General features: G+C 35.3%; 2 protein-coding genes across 8 annotated transcripts in view; one reads left to right on the top strand and one right to left on the bottom strand.

Annotated features, from left to right (window-relative positions):
* LOC106880008 (uncharacterized) overlaps nucleotides 1-6,113 on the top strand; it is a 113,166-nt gene extending 107,053 nt beyond the window's left edge. For all 3 annotated transcript variants that reach the window (XR_008265012.1, XR_008265009.1, XR_008265011.1), the window contains exon 25: nucleotides 5,994-6,113. The gene's annotated coding sequence lies outside the window, so the exon portion shown is untranslated. The remainder of the gene's footprint in view (nucleotides 1-5,993) is intronic.
* The window catches only part of LOC106879980 (extracellular sulfatase Sulf-1), a 206,452-nt gene that overhangs the window by 6,922 nt on the left and 186,347 nt on the right, over nucleotides 1-13,183 (bottom strand). For all 5 annotated transcript variants that reach the window (XM_052971049.1, XM_052971048.1, XM_052971051.1 and 2 more), the window contains 2 exons: nucleotides 6,107-6,249; nucleotides 4,350-4,467 (listed from right to left, as the gene is read on the bottom strand). In XM_052971049.1, the coding sequence (XP_052827009.1) occupies nucleotides 4,350-4,467; nucleotides 6,107-6,249 (261 nt within the window). The remainder of the gene's footprint in view (nucleotides 1-4,349; nucleotides 4,468-6,106; nucleotides 6,250-13,183) is intronic.

The following is a 13,183-nucleotide window of genomic DNA, read 5'->3' as shown; positions in this document are numbered from 1 at the left end:
ATGTCAAAGGAGTCCCAGCCAATAACTTGAACATAAACAATATTAGACATGCTGATAATAACAGCATTATTGGTAGGCAACAATGAAGAATTATGAGAAACTGTTGATGTGAAAGAGCAAAGTGAGAAGAAAAGCCTAAATATGAATGTAAAAATGCCAATGACAATGGTTCTTAATAAGACAGAACAAAATGAAGCAAATCTAAATGTAGATGAGCAGAAGCTGGAACAAGTATTTAAAACAAATACTAAATCAGGAAAGTTGCTACTTATACAAATAAGAATAAATAAGGCTAAAACAACATTTATAAGAGTGAAAAGGATCTTCACCTGAAAAGATAACATGCATCTAAAAGTGAGGCTAGTAAACTGTTATATTATGCCAATTCTCCTCTACTGGACAAGAACTTGGACAATGTGCACAGTAATGGGAAATGAAAGAAAAGTTTTGAGATGTGGATCTTTCACAGATTAAGCAAGATAAGCTGGAAAGACAGGATAACAAATACTGCAGTGCTAGAAAAGCTGAAAGCTCAAAGACACTTATTATTGAGAATCAAGTCCACAAACTGATCATATTTTGGATATAAAATGTACCATGAGTCATTGCCCAAGACCATCCCGGAGGAAAGTGTGAAGAAGAGTAAGAGATTGGCAAAGACATTTGTGGACTGATGACATCAATGGAATGAACTGGAAATAAGAGCCTGGCTGATTATATACATACAGCACAACAGAGAAGGAACTAGGATGTCTAGGCAAGTTGGCCTGGGGACATAGGGAAGATTCCTGATTGATGTGTGTGTGTGTGTATATACACATATGCACTGAGCTTCCTTCAGCTTCACCTCTTGTACTATTGGTTGATCTGTGGTTATTGTAGAAAACATTTACTCCAGGTGCTGCTGCACAGTGGAATTGAACCCACATCATGTGATTGTGAAGCAGAACTAAGTATTTATGTATGTCTCTCAATGTGTACAGTATCTTTTGTTCTTTTATCAAATAAAGCAAAGAGCAGCCCCTATAATTTCTGCAGATCATCCCAAACTGCTTTCAGAAATATAAGCATGTTTGTACAGCTTGTTCAGTTTAATTTTTGAAATGGGGGTAAATATTGAGGCAAGGTGGTGGTGGTGGGGAGAAAGATCTTTCAAGCAGGATCAATATGTGATCTGGAGATGAAACTGTTGGGATAGCAAAAATGATTCTATAGCTCAAAATAGCAGATAGAATGGTAGAAGAGATGCTAGAAGAATTTGAACTCAGAACATAAAGATAGATGAAATGCCACTATGCATTTCACCTGGCATGCTAACGATTCTGCAAGCTCACCACCTGGTAATAATAGAAATAATAAATGAAAATAATTGTTGTTCATAATGAGTGAAAGTTTGTTTAAAACTCAGATGGCATTTTTGGTGGAAGTGGTGGGAGGTGGTGATACATTCCAAAATGTTTGTGTGCCATAATGATGTGTGACCGGTACTGGAATATGAGGCCACAGAATTAACCTTAAAGTGTCATTCATCATCCTGTAACATATTGTCACAACCATTTTCTCTCTTTCCTTCTTTTTCAGCTGAGGAAGCAATGTATCTCCTCTATTCCAAGACACCTGTGTCTATCCCTCTCTTATACTTTCCACTGACACAAAATCACCTGCCTCAATACCACTTCCCTATTGAGTTAGGGGCCTTGCTTTGCTGGTGACCTTGCTAGTGCTGGGAATCATGTAGAAAGTAGCCAGTACACACTGTAAAGTGGTTGGCATCAGGAAAGTATCCAGTTGCAGAAACCATACTAAAACAGACATTAGAGCATGGCACAGTCCTCTGACTTGTCAAATTGTGTCAAACTAACTGACCCGTGTCAGCATGGAAAACACAATTCTATTGACCTGAGTTGATAGAGGGTTTCAAAGAACCCTTTCAATTATGTATTTGAAGTTGAAACTGTTATTGTTAGGCTGTTGGATTGGAAGAAAATAAAATATTGAACCTTGTCCAGGGTTACAAAATAGTGGCCATAGCAAGGTTTGAACATGACTATCATCCTCATCATCATTCTAACATCCACTTTTCTATACTTGCATGGATTGTACAGAATTTATTGAGGTATATTTTTTATGACCAGATGCTATTCCTGTCACCAACCCTCATCTGTTACCAAGTATGATCCTATTCTCCCAAGGCCTATTGTGTTTTTACAGAAGATTGGAAATGAATGACACTGCTTGTATGACAGTGATACTTATTTACAATAGTTACATGATGTCACCACCTGGAGACAAACATAGAGATATATAAATTACCTATGTATGTGTGTGTGGGGTGTGTGTGTATATATATATATATATATAATATGCACACACATGCATATGCACACAACAGGTTTTTTCCACTATCCATCTACCAAATTCACTCACAAAACCTTGGTCAGCCCAAGGATCCATGTAGTGAGACTGGACCTGAAACCATACAGCTGTGAAGTTCACTTCACAACCAGCTATAGAAAGATGAGTAGAAAACTAGAAGCAGGTGATGCTGTTGGGAGTCTGTACCAAAAGCAGTTGAGTGCTTAGTTGATGCCAATAACATAGCAAGAGATTTGTGGGAGATTTTTGCCAGAGTGTGTGAGCATGATGTAACTGTGAGTCAACAATGACAAAGACAGCCAGACAACAATCTAAATAGACTAACAAATAGTTTTAAATAAATCCTCACCAATTTTTAAAATAAATAATTGAATAAGATGTATATTCAAATTAGTATTAATTTATTTATAGAGTTTATCAAATATAAGGTAAAATATTCTGCCATTCTGAAAAATGAAGAAAAAAGAGAAAGAAATATATTATATGTTAGTATGAAAAATATATAGGTGATTAATATATACTCATACACACACACACACGCACACAAGTATATGTTAGTAATGTAAACTTATCTATCATCCATTTTAATCTTTCCAAGTCCAGAAGAACTCCTTTGTAATTGAAGATCCATATTTAAGGGAAGGTTTGAGAAGTTAAAATATATTAACATCTATTTCGTTTGTCAATTCAGTTTGTTCCATCATTTTCACTGTTTGAAGCTCACTTTTCCATGCTTGCATGGGTTGGACAGAATTCACTGATGCAGCCTTTCTATGGCTGGATGTCTTTACTGTCACATCAGGAACCCTCACTTGTTCTGAATCAAGGTTATATTTCTTCATGACTAGACAGGTTTCTGTGGAAGACTGGAAACACATGCCATGGCTTGTATGATGGTGTCACTTGTTTACAGCCATTACATCATGTCTACACACATATATATGACATTTTAACATCCACTTTATCATGCTTGCATGATACTCTTCCAGTCACCAACCCTAACCTGTTGTCAAGCAAGGTAATATTCTTCTATGGCCAGACATCTTTCCATGAAAGACTGGAAACCTAGGACACTACTTCTATGGCAATCACAAGTATTGTGTCATGTCAAGATGGACAGATGCACACACATTATCATCATCATTTTAGCATTCACTTTTACATGCTCACCGAGGCAGATTTTTGACAACCTGATGCCCTTCTTGTTGCTAATCCTCTCCTATTTCAAAGCAAGGTAATATTTCCATATGGCCAGAAATGTTTTCACAGAATATTGGAAATGAATGACACTGTTTGTAATACCATGACACTTGTTTACAACTATCATGCAAAGCCAAGACAAGAGTACACACACACACAAACACACACTCCATTTACCAAATCCATTCACAAGGCTTTTTGATTGGCCTGAGACTATAATAGAAAACATTTGCCCAAAGTAGTGTGCAGTGGGACTGAACCTGAAATCATGTGGTTGGAAATGGCTCTAAATTTGACACAACATTCTGATATGTTGAAAGACTCAAAACAAACTGAACTGATATTTACTGACTTTGCTTATGAGTTGTAAGTAGTAAAAATTGAACCTGCAGCAGGGAGATATGCACTTGATGGAGTTAAATATAGGAAGTGATACACTGGAATTTAAATAATAATAATAATAGAACACATCAACATCGTTACTCAACATTCATCTCCCATTCTAGCATGGTGCAGATGGTTTTGACAGAATTTGATGAGCTGGAGGACTGTGTTGAGCTCCAATGTCTGCTTTGACAGGGTTTCTATGATTGGATGCACTCCATTGACATCACAGAATTTTTCTGGTGTCAGAATACATAAAAGTCATTTAAAAACTGAAAAATTAATTTTCCATTCAATGGAAGATATAAAATGAAACCTTTCTTTTGACATTTTTAACAAAAATGAAATGTAAAAAAACAAAACTACAGTGATGACTAAGTTGAACTTACTTTCATCGAGATAATCATAACTGCATTCCTTAGCACCTTTACATTTTCTGAGTTTTTCTAAATTGGCATGTAGTTGTTGCAGTACACCGTAATTTATTTCATGGATGCTGTTCTTCAACTGGAATCAAAATCAACCAAATTAAAAATGCTTCCATATGAAATATGTAACACATGTTTTCAAAACTCTATCAAATACACAAAACAGTCCTTGTAATATAATGTTGTCTGTGTTGAGGATAAAAATTTTTTCAATCATGAATTTTGGTAGGAATTCAAATCTGTATCTAATCATAGTTGTTGTTCCTATCAACATTGTCATTATAACCATCATTTGTGTTGTCATCATTGTCATCATCTTTGTTGTCATTATAGTCATCGCTACCATCACCATAGTTTTTGAATCTGCTTTTCCTACACTAGCATAGGTTGAACAAGGTTCACTGAAGCTGCCAATCCTTAATTGTTTCTGAGTAAGAGAATTAAGGCACTGTTACCCTTGGTCTGTTGAACAACAAACTAAATGTTTTTAGGTTGGTTGTAAACTAAGACACTACCTGCACGGTGATGTTGTTATTTAAGCACAGTGCATAAACAAGGAATTTCTGTTTGTCTGTGTGTATATATTTATATATATATCTATGGGGTACATAGTTTAGTGGTCAGGATTTTGCAATTATGATTGTAAGATTGTGGTTTTGATTCCTGGACTGGTCAGTTCACTCAGCTGGCAAAAATGAGTAATCCTACAATGGACTGGTGTCTCATCCAGGTGGTGGGGGAATTTATACACCACAGAATCTGGGAAACCAGCCTTATCAGCCTATGGCTCACTATACACTTTTGATGTGTGTGTATATATAAATACTATGGCACTCCATCAGTTACAACAATGAGGGTTCCAGTCAATCCAATCAATCGAACAGCCTGCTCGTGAAATCAACATGCAAGTGGCTGAGCATTCCACAGACATGTGTACCCTTAACGAAGTTCTCAGGGAGATTCAGCATGATACAGAGTGTAACAAGGCTGGCCCTTTGAAATACAGGTACAACAGAAACAGGAAGAAACAGTGAGAGTAAGTTGTGGTGAAAGAGTACAACAGGATTCATCACCACTCCCTGCTTGAGCCTCGTGGAACTTTAAGTGTTTTCACTTAATAAACACTCACAACGCTCTGTCTGGGAATCGAAACCGTGAGTCCAATGCCCTAACCACTGGGCCATTGCACCTCCACAATATATATATATATATATATATATATATATACAGACATATACATATGCACAATGATATTAATTGTGATAAGTGATGATGTTTTCTAGTTTACACACAAAGTAAAATGATGTTTGATAATGTTCATTTTTCTATCTAAAAGTCATTGTTTTGATAAACAGTATCATGCACACATAAACAAAAAAATATATATTTATTACCTTAAAATAAAACTTTAATAAACAAATTTCTCATTTATATAGCCCTTCTCCAAAATACTGTATCATTTATTCCCTCTGCTCCTCCTCCCATCTAAATGAATTTTAATCTCACTGGGTGCACAGCCTTCATTTACCCACTGCCTGTCACCAAGCCTAATATGTGCACTCATTTTGCACCTCTTATGTTAACTCTCTCCACCTCTCTCTACAGCAACCGACCGACCAATATTTATATCTGCAATTATTCTTACACAGAGCTGACATTTCTCATTTCATAACCAAATCAATTCTGGCACGAAACAAAAAAAAAATTAATGTGTTTACCTGATATGGGTCTTCCAGCATGTTATAATAACTGATAAAGCCAGTGATGAATTCACAATAGAGGAAGTTGTGAGTCTCATTAACTGTACGAATACACCAGTATGTGTTGTTATTGGCGTTGGAACAGAAACAAAATGGGCCATCTGGAAAGAAGAAAAAGAAGAAAAGAAATACATGAAATGAAAAGAATAATAGCAAAAGGATTTGGAGTATGTGAGAGGACATTTAGTACAATTGTAAGAATCTTTTATTTTCATTTACAAATATGTAGCAGTAACATACTGGAACTAGAAGTCATGGAATTCAGACTGTAAAATAGGAGTTATTTAACCTTTTTGTTACCATATTTCTGTTGAAATACAGTCTTTGTAGAAATTAATCTTCAAGAATTTAGTAAAATAACTGTCGTTATTGAACTGCTGTTTGGAACAAAAATTAGCACAAAATTGTATAAATGATTTTAATTTAGATCACTAATCTTACCATATTCCTATTGTTTCCATTAATTTTGAAGTTAACGAAGAATTTAGTAAAATAATTTTGCCATTATTAAAATGGTGTTTGGAACATGAATTGATATGAAATTTTGATGGAAGGTTTAAATTTAGATTTCATTGAAAAAGTTTTTGTTTTTTTTCATGGAAGCATGGACAGTCTGAGGCAGGTTGGTATCAAAAGTAGTGAAATTGAAAGATAAAAAAAGAAACAAAAAAATAAAACAAAAGATGCATTACTGTATGGCCTGTGGATGCTTTGTAGAAAAATCATGAAATTACAAAGAAAAACTGGAGAATTAAATAAGAACAATTCCCAATAATTTTAAATTTAAAAGATGTCCAATAAAGAATTCAACAAAATGTTCCTATAATTTCTCCCATCAGTTTTTTTAGGTTTCTAGCAGACTTAAGACTTGTCTCTTCTACTCAGCAACAACACCATCCTTGTCAGCATCAACATTGTCTTAAGGTTCTCTTTTCCATGCTTGCATGGATGACAAAGAATTCGTTGAGGCAGATTTTCTACAGCCAGATGTCCCTCCTGTTGCCAAACCCCAAGGAAATATTTCCCCCCTTGCCAGACATACTTTCATGAAACATTGCTTGTATGAGAGTGACACTCACTTACAACTCTTGTGTATATATACAAACACATGTGATGAGCTTCTTTCACTTTCCTTCTACCAAATCCACTCACCAAGTTTTGGTCAGCCCAGGGTTAGAATAGAAGGACTTGCTCTAGGTGTCATGCAGTAAGACTGATACAACAATGAAATAAATTATTTTTAGTTATTTTTTTCTTCTTCATTAACACGTCAAAATACTCAAATTTGTTTCTATCTTCTTAACCTTACCTCTTCTCAATATGTATGTGTGTGTGTGCATATATATATATATATATATATATATATATATATCAATTAAGCAGCAAATTGACTACCATCGATTATTATTTTTTAATACAAAACTTTATCCCATCTAACAGCCGTTTCTGCTTTTAATTTCCCTTAGTGCTGCCAAAGAAAATTCTGAGAATAATATTCATCATATTCTATAGCACATCCGTTCTGGTACATGGAGCTTCATCAGAGTGAAGAAAAATACATAAAAGAAAAGAGGGCCTCGACAGGAAGAAAGAAGGCTTAATATATTTGAATCATATCATTTTGCAGTGTAACACTTCAGACCATTGAGTAAATGACTAAACTAGAAAATTAATAGGTGGGTTAATGTTTCTTTAAGGGTAACAGGATGTATAAATGATAAAAAATAAGCACTTTAGTCTAAAGGGATATGCCAACTGGTCTAGAAAAAGAATAGTACTTAAGATTTCATAAATAGTACTAATTAATATTTATCCAAATAACATACCCATAAATTAATTACATTAATATACTTACTGATATATTATAAAGACCAACCACTTATTGTCCGTAATGGGATTGACCAAAGTCCAGCCATCAATATAATTGGTCAGTAAAATTTAAATGAGGTATCCTCAGGAAACAGGTGCTAGAGAAATTCCTCCTGCTTCATTTACCTAGCTTGTATTTATAGAGAGTGTTAACAGATGCTGGGTACACACTAATTCCTTCCCAGGGGAACTGAATGGTTCAGGTTAACTTGGCTAGTGTTGTCACTGCATCTGTAGTAAATACAGATGATCTCACTCCATACATAGCCAGTTTTGGCACTGAGGGCAAGAGCTGACTTGAAGTGAATGGAAAGGTCTAAGCTTGTTGCATTTTGGTAGAATACCATGCTGATTTTTTTCCTTGTCTCCAATGCTTAATCAAAAGTCAAGCAGAGACAGGGATTCATGTTGTCAGGGTGTTCAATTGTGAACTTGATAATGTGCTGCTTTAGATTGTTAAAGGTATTCAGTATTGTGATGGACTCCTCTCAGGAAGATGAGTATGAGGATGTCATCCATGGACCTGGTGAAAAAACAGTATGAGCAGTAGGTACTGAGTGCTTCTGTACTTCAACTGGTTCAAGTAAATAATGGCCAGTAGACCTAAGAGACTGGACCACTTAGGCAGGCTGGAACATTGCATGTATTGCTGAGGAAGTCAATGGTCATGTTGGTGACAATGACTGACAATAGCTGGTGTATCAGAAGTGATGCTGTCTGTTGTCAAGTTAACAAAGGGGAGTGCAGGCACTAAAGTGTAGAGTGAGACCACGTCCAGGCTGATGACATGCTTGTTGCATCTAAGGATAATGGATTTAAATCATTGTAGCCACTGCATGAAGTTTATCTGAACTGCTAGGAGCCATGAGGCTTCATAAAAGGGCCATTCTAAACCAGAGGCTATGGGTCTGATTTGGAGATTAAGTCCCTGTTTGTGAGTCTTTATCAGGAAATAGGAGGGGAAACATTCTGCTGCTATGCACAATGAAGTTCCTTTTAACCCTTGCTGGAAGTTTACACCAGCAGCAGATGTCAATCCAGATATTATTGATGAGGTAATTCAGTAGGGTTGCAGTTACTCCAGTGACTTTAATGTTCATATGCTGGGCTAGTGCCCTGCACTATAACACAAAATTCTCTGCCTCTTTTGGAGGGGAGGTAGGTCAGGCCCCACCACAACCCAAGTTACCTTACAGTGGCAAGTTATGTAAGATCTTTCTTTTTCTCCTCCTCTCTCTCTCTCTCTCTCTCTATATATATATATATATATATACACACACACACAAGAGGGTGCTGAACAACAGTTCCTGGCTTTAAGGGTATGACAAAATGCCTGGCTGGAGCCCCAACCTTCCAAGTTCTTTTACAAGGCTTAGAAAAACTGAAGGACCACTGTAATAAGTGTGTCAATCTGAGAGGGGAATATGTTACATAAAATCATAATAAACTGCCCCTCCTGTATTTTCTTTTACCTAAAGCCAGGAACTTCTCAGCATGCCCTCGTACATAAATGTGGCTTTACTGATTGGTGTATGTGAAGGATTTCCAATACCCAAACCTGAAGATAGTTAGAAAGAGAAAGACAATCTGGTTTAACCCTCTATGCAATCTAGATGTTTGTGACATATCATAAAATCTTAAATTCCCATAATGTCAGAGTAAGCTAATCATGCAAAGACAATATTGCATGCTACAAACGAAGCAAGCACACATGCATGCAGTCTTCATTTTACATTCCAACCTATAACCTCAGACATCCTAATAACTGTCCATTGGCGGATCCTGCCTTTTAAAGGTTGTAGTCTATAGAACCACCCTTGCACCATCTGATGACATCACAAAACACACATACATAAACATACATTTGTATGTATGTAAGTATATATGTAAACCATACACACACAAACATATACCAATGTATATACACATATGTACATATACAATAAACAAAGAAAAATATGAACTTATCACAAGGGAGTTAATCATTACTTAAAAAGAAAAGCTAGGAAATTATTTAAACAATATAAAATAAGGCATATAAATTATTGAACCTAATTTAGCTACTAAGCTGGATCTCTTTCAGCTTACATCAAAGATGAAAACCCATCTATTAGACACATAAGCTCCTGGGGATCAGACATATAGCATATCAAAGAGTGGTTTCTGAAACAATATAATAACCAAAAATGAAATTATCCCTACAGAATACAATTCAGAATGGTTTGTTAGATTACAAAAGAAACACCTAAAACTTTGTCATTCAGTTTGCTATTAATAACTAGTATTCTTTTGTATTTCATTTCTAAATATCATCATCATTAACTTAACATCTAAATTTCCATGCTTACTTGTGCCAGACAGTTTTTTACAGGTGGATACACTTCCATTGCCAACCCTCATCTGTTTCCAAGAAAAGTAATAGTTCCCTATGGCTGCACAAGTTTTCACAGAAAATTGAAAATGAACAACATTCATTTACAACAATCACACAATTTCAAAACAAGAAGAAACTGACACACATACATGATGTATATGACAGGCTTCTTTAAGTTTCTGTCTGCCAAATCCACTCCAAAGGCTTTGCTCAGCCCAGGAATATAATAGAAGACACTTGCCCGAGGTGCTACACAGTGGGACTGAACCTGAAACCATGTGGTTGGGAAGCAACCACATAGCCATAGCTGTTTATTTTCATTAGAAATATTTCTAGTTGAACAAAGATATAATTTTAGTAACCAGGAGGAATACATTAATCTTATACCAGGATTATTATCAAACTGATAAAATTCTAGACTTGATCATTTTCATATTAGTATGGGATTCTATGAGTCAACTTGCGTAACCAGGCATTTTGTTTGGCAAGCTAACAATTCTGCCAAAATAATAATAGTTTTAATTTGGTCAAAGCAAAAGGAGCCTAACAAGGGTTATAATGTTAAAAATGTTGCCTCAACTAGCATTTAATGTCCACTTTTCATGCTGGCATGAGTTGGACAGTTTGATCAAAGTCAAATGTCGGCTATGAGCATGGTTTCTATGGCTGGATGCTCTTTGTAACACCAGTCACTTTACAGTGTGTACTGGGCGCAGTTTGTCATATAACTGGTAGTAGCTAGGATGCAGAGTAAGTTGCATGACAAGAAAAGGAAAGGGAAAAGTCCCTCAAGTAATAGGGGGATGAATGTGAGAGAACGAGAGGTGGTCTTATGCCAGGTGTTGAGAGGCTAAAGTATGACTGAAGGACAAGCACAGGGGTCTTGTTACAGAGGAAATACAAGGCTACTCTGCATCATACAAGGGTGGGTGAGAGTAGTTGGGAGTAATATAAAGATGGTGGTGTCTAGATGCCAGGACAAATTCTGAAGGTACAATAGAGAGTATGGACAGTGGGGGGGGGGTAATTTTATAAGGGTGTGAAAGAAGGTAGCTGTAATGAATGATGAATAAGAGTGGAGCTGTGATTGAGAGAGAGAGCAGTGGCTCAGGAAAGATGATAAATCAGACAGTAGGATATGATCTGTAAGGAAGAAAAATCTATGTATTTTAAAAACCAATTGTATTGGAATCAAACCAAAAGACAACAATGGTTTGTTTCCTTTACAAAAACAGAAAAAAGATTTTTTAAATTCTAAATGAAGAGAATAATTCTGTTACAAAGAATATAATGACAATTAGATGAGTCTTCCTGAGTGGGAGTAACAATGGGGTATGATAGAGGAGTTGAGTTTAAATTGACATTTCTAAAACCTGTATAAAGAATGGTTGAATCGTATGACAGCAGAGTTCTTTCTCTACTAATAACAATTGTTTGTTAGAATATGAGGAGACTGCTTTCACATCATCTCTGAAATACTACTTTTGCTGAATATAGCCATCTTTATCACAGTATATGATGCAATCTGTAAATAGAAAACCATTGTTAAAAGTGATAATTGGTATGTATTTTTGAGCAAATAATAATAATGGTTTCAAATTTTGACAGCACAAAGCCAGCAGTTTTGGAGGCGGGGCTTAGTCGATTACATTCACCTTATTACTTGACTGGTATTTTCTTTTATCAACCACAAAAGGATAAAATTTAAGTTGGTGTTGACAGAATTTGAACTCAGAATGTAACGAGTGGGAAGAAATATTGCTAAGCATTTTGTCTGACGTTCTAATGGGTCAGTTCACCACCTAAATAAAAATGGTTTCAAATTTCAGCACAAGACCAGCAATTTTGAGTGGAGGGAAGAAATTGATTACATTGACCCCCAGTGCTCAACTAGTATTGTATTTTATCAACCCCAAAAGATGAAAGGCGTAATCAACTTCAGTGAGATTTGAAATCAGAACATGAACAGTATAATGACAATAATTTCTAACAAAATATAAATGAAATGGCATGAAACATAATATATGATAAAATTTTATGGCACTCATTATAGAATATGAATTAAAGGAGAAAACATGAATAAAACAAGACTTCCATAAAGAAAATCCAGGCTGATATAGTAATGGCATTCTTTGAGTACGTATATCATTACTTTACAGGTGAAAAATGTGTCAGATTTAGATTAAAGAAACAGCAGTATATATTTATAATGCTACCAAGGTAAAACGTTTTCATCAAAGCAACAGGTAGACTAATAATTGCCTTAGTTTTTTTTGGTACCAACCCACCGGAGACCACTCATTTCAAAAGTAATCGAAATGAAATTTTTCCTTGTTTGTTTCTGCTCCAAACACCAGCTTAATATCGATAGTTATTTTACTAAATTCCTCATTATTTTCGAAATGAATTGAGGGGAAAGGGCAGAGTGTATTAACAGTAAAATGATAACAAATGGGGTAAAAAGTAGAAAACAAGGAATATTGTCAGAGAACAAATAAAGCATTCCTGTATTTGCAGAGGTTGGAGTAAGAAAGTGGGCCCATATTATGGTGCAAAATACAAAAAGTAGCAATATAATTGTGAGAACATTCTATAGATATTGATTCATCAAAACTGGAAGCGGATTGCAAAAGAAAAAAATGCTAATTTAAATAAAATGGGTATAGATTATTAGGGCTATCAAAGTGTTGACCAAGACAAAAATATGACTGACAAGAGATTATTTATATTTATTTATAATATTTTATAAATATTATATATTTATGATATATATATATATATATATATATATA

The sequence above is a fragment of the Octopus bimaculoides genome, chromosome 10, assembly GCF_001194135.2.
Source record: "Octopus bimaculoides isolate UCB-OBI-ISO-001 chromosome 10, ASM119413v2, whole genome shotgun sequence".
In the NCBI taxonomy this organism is placed as follows: Eukaryota; Metazoa; Mollusca; class Cephalopoda; order Octopoda; family Octopodidae; genus Octopus; species Octopus bimaculoides.
The sequence above is the reverse complement of the archived record's forward strand: the minus strand, read 5'-3'. Positions and strand labels throughout refer to the sequence as shown.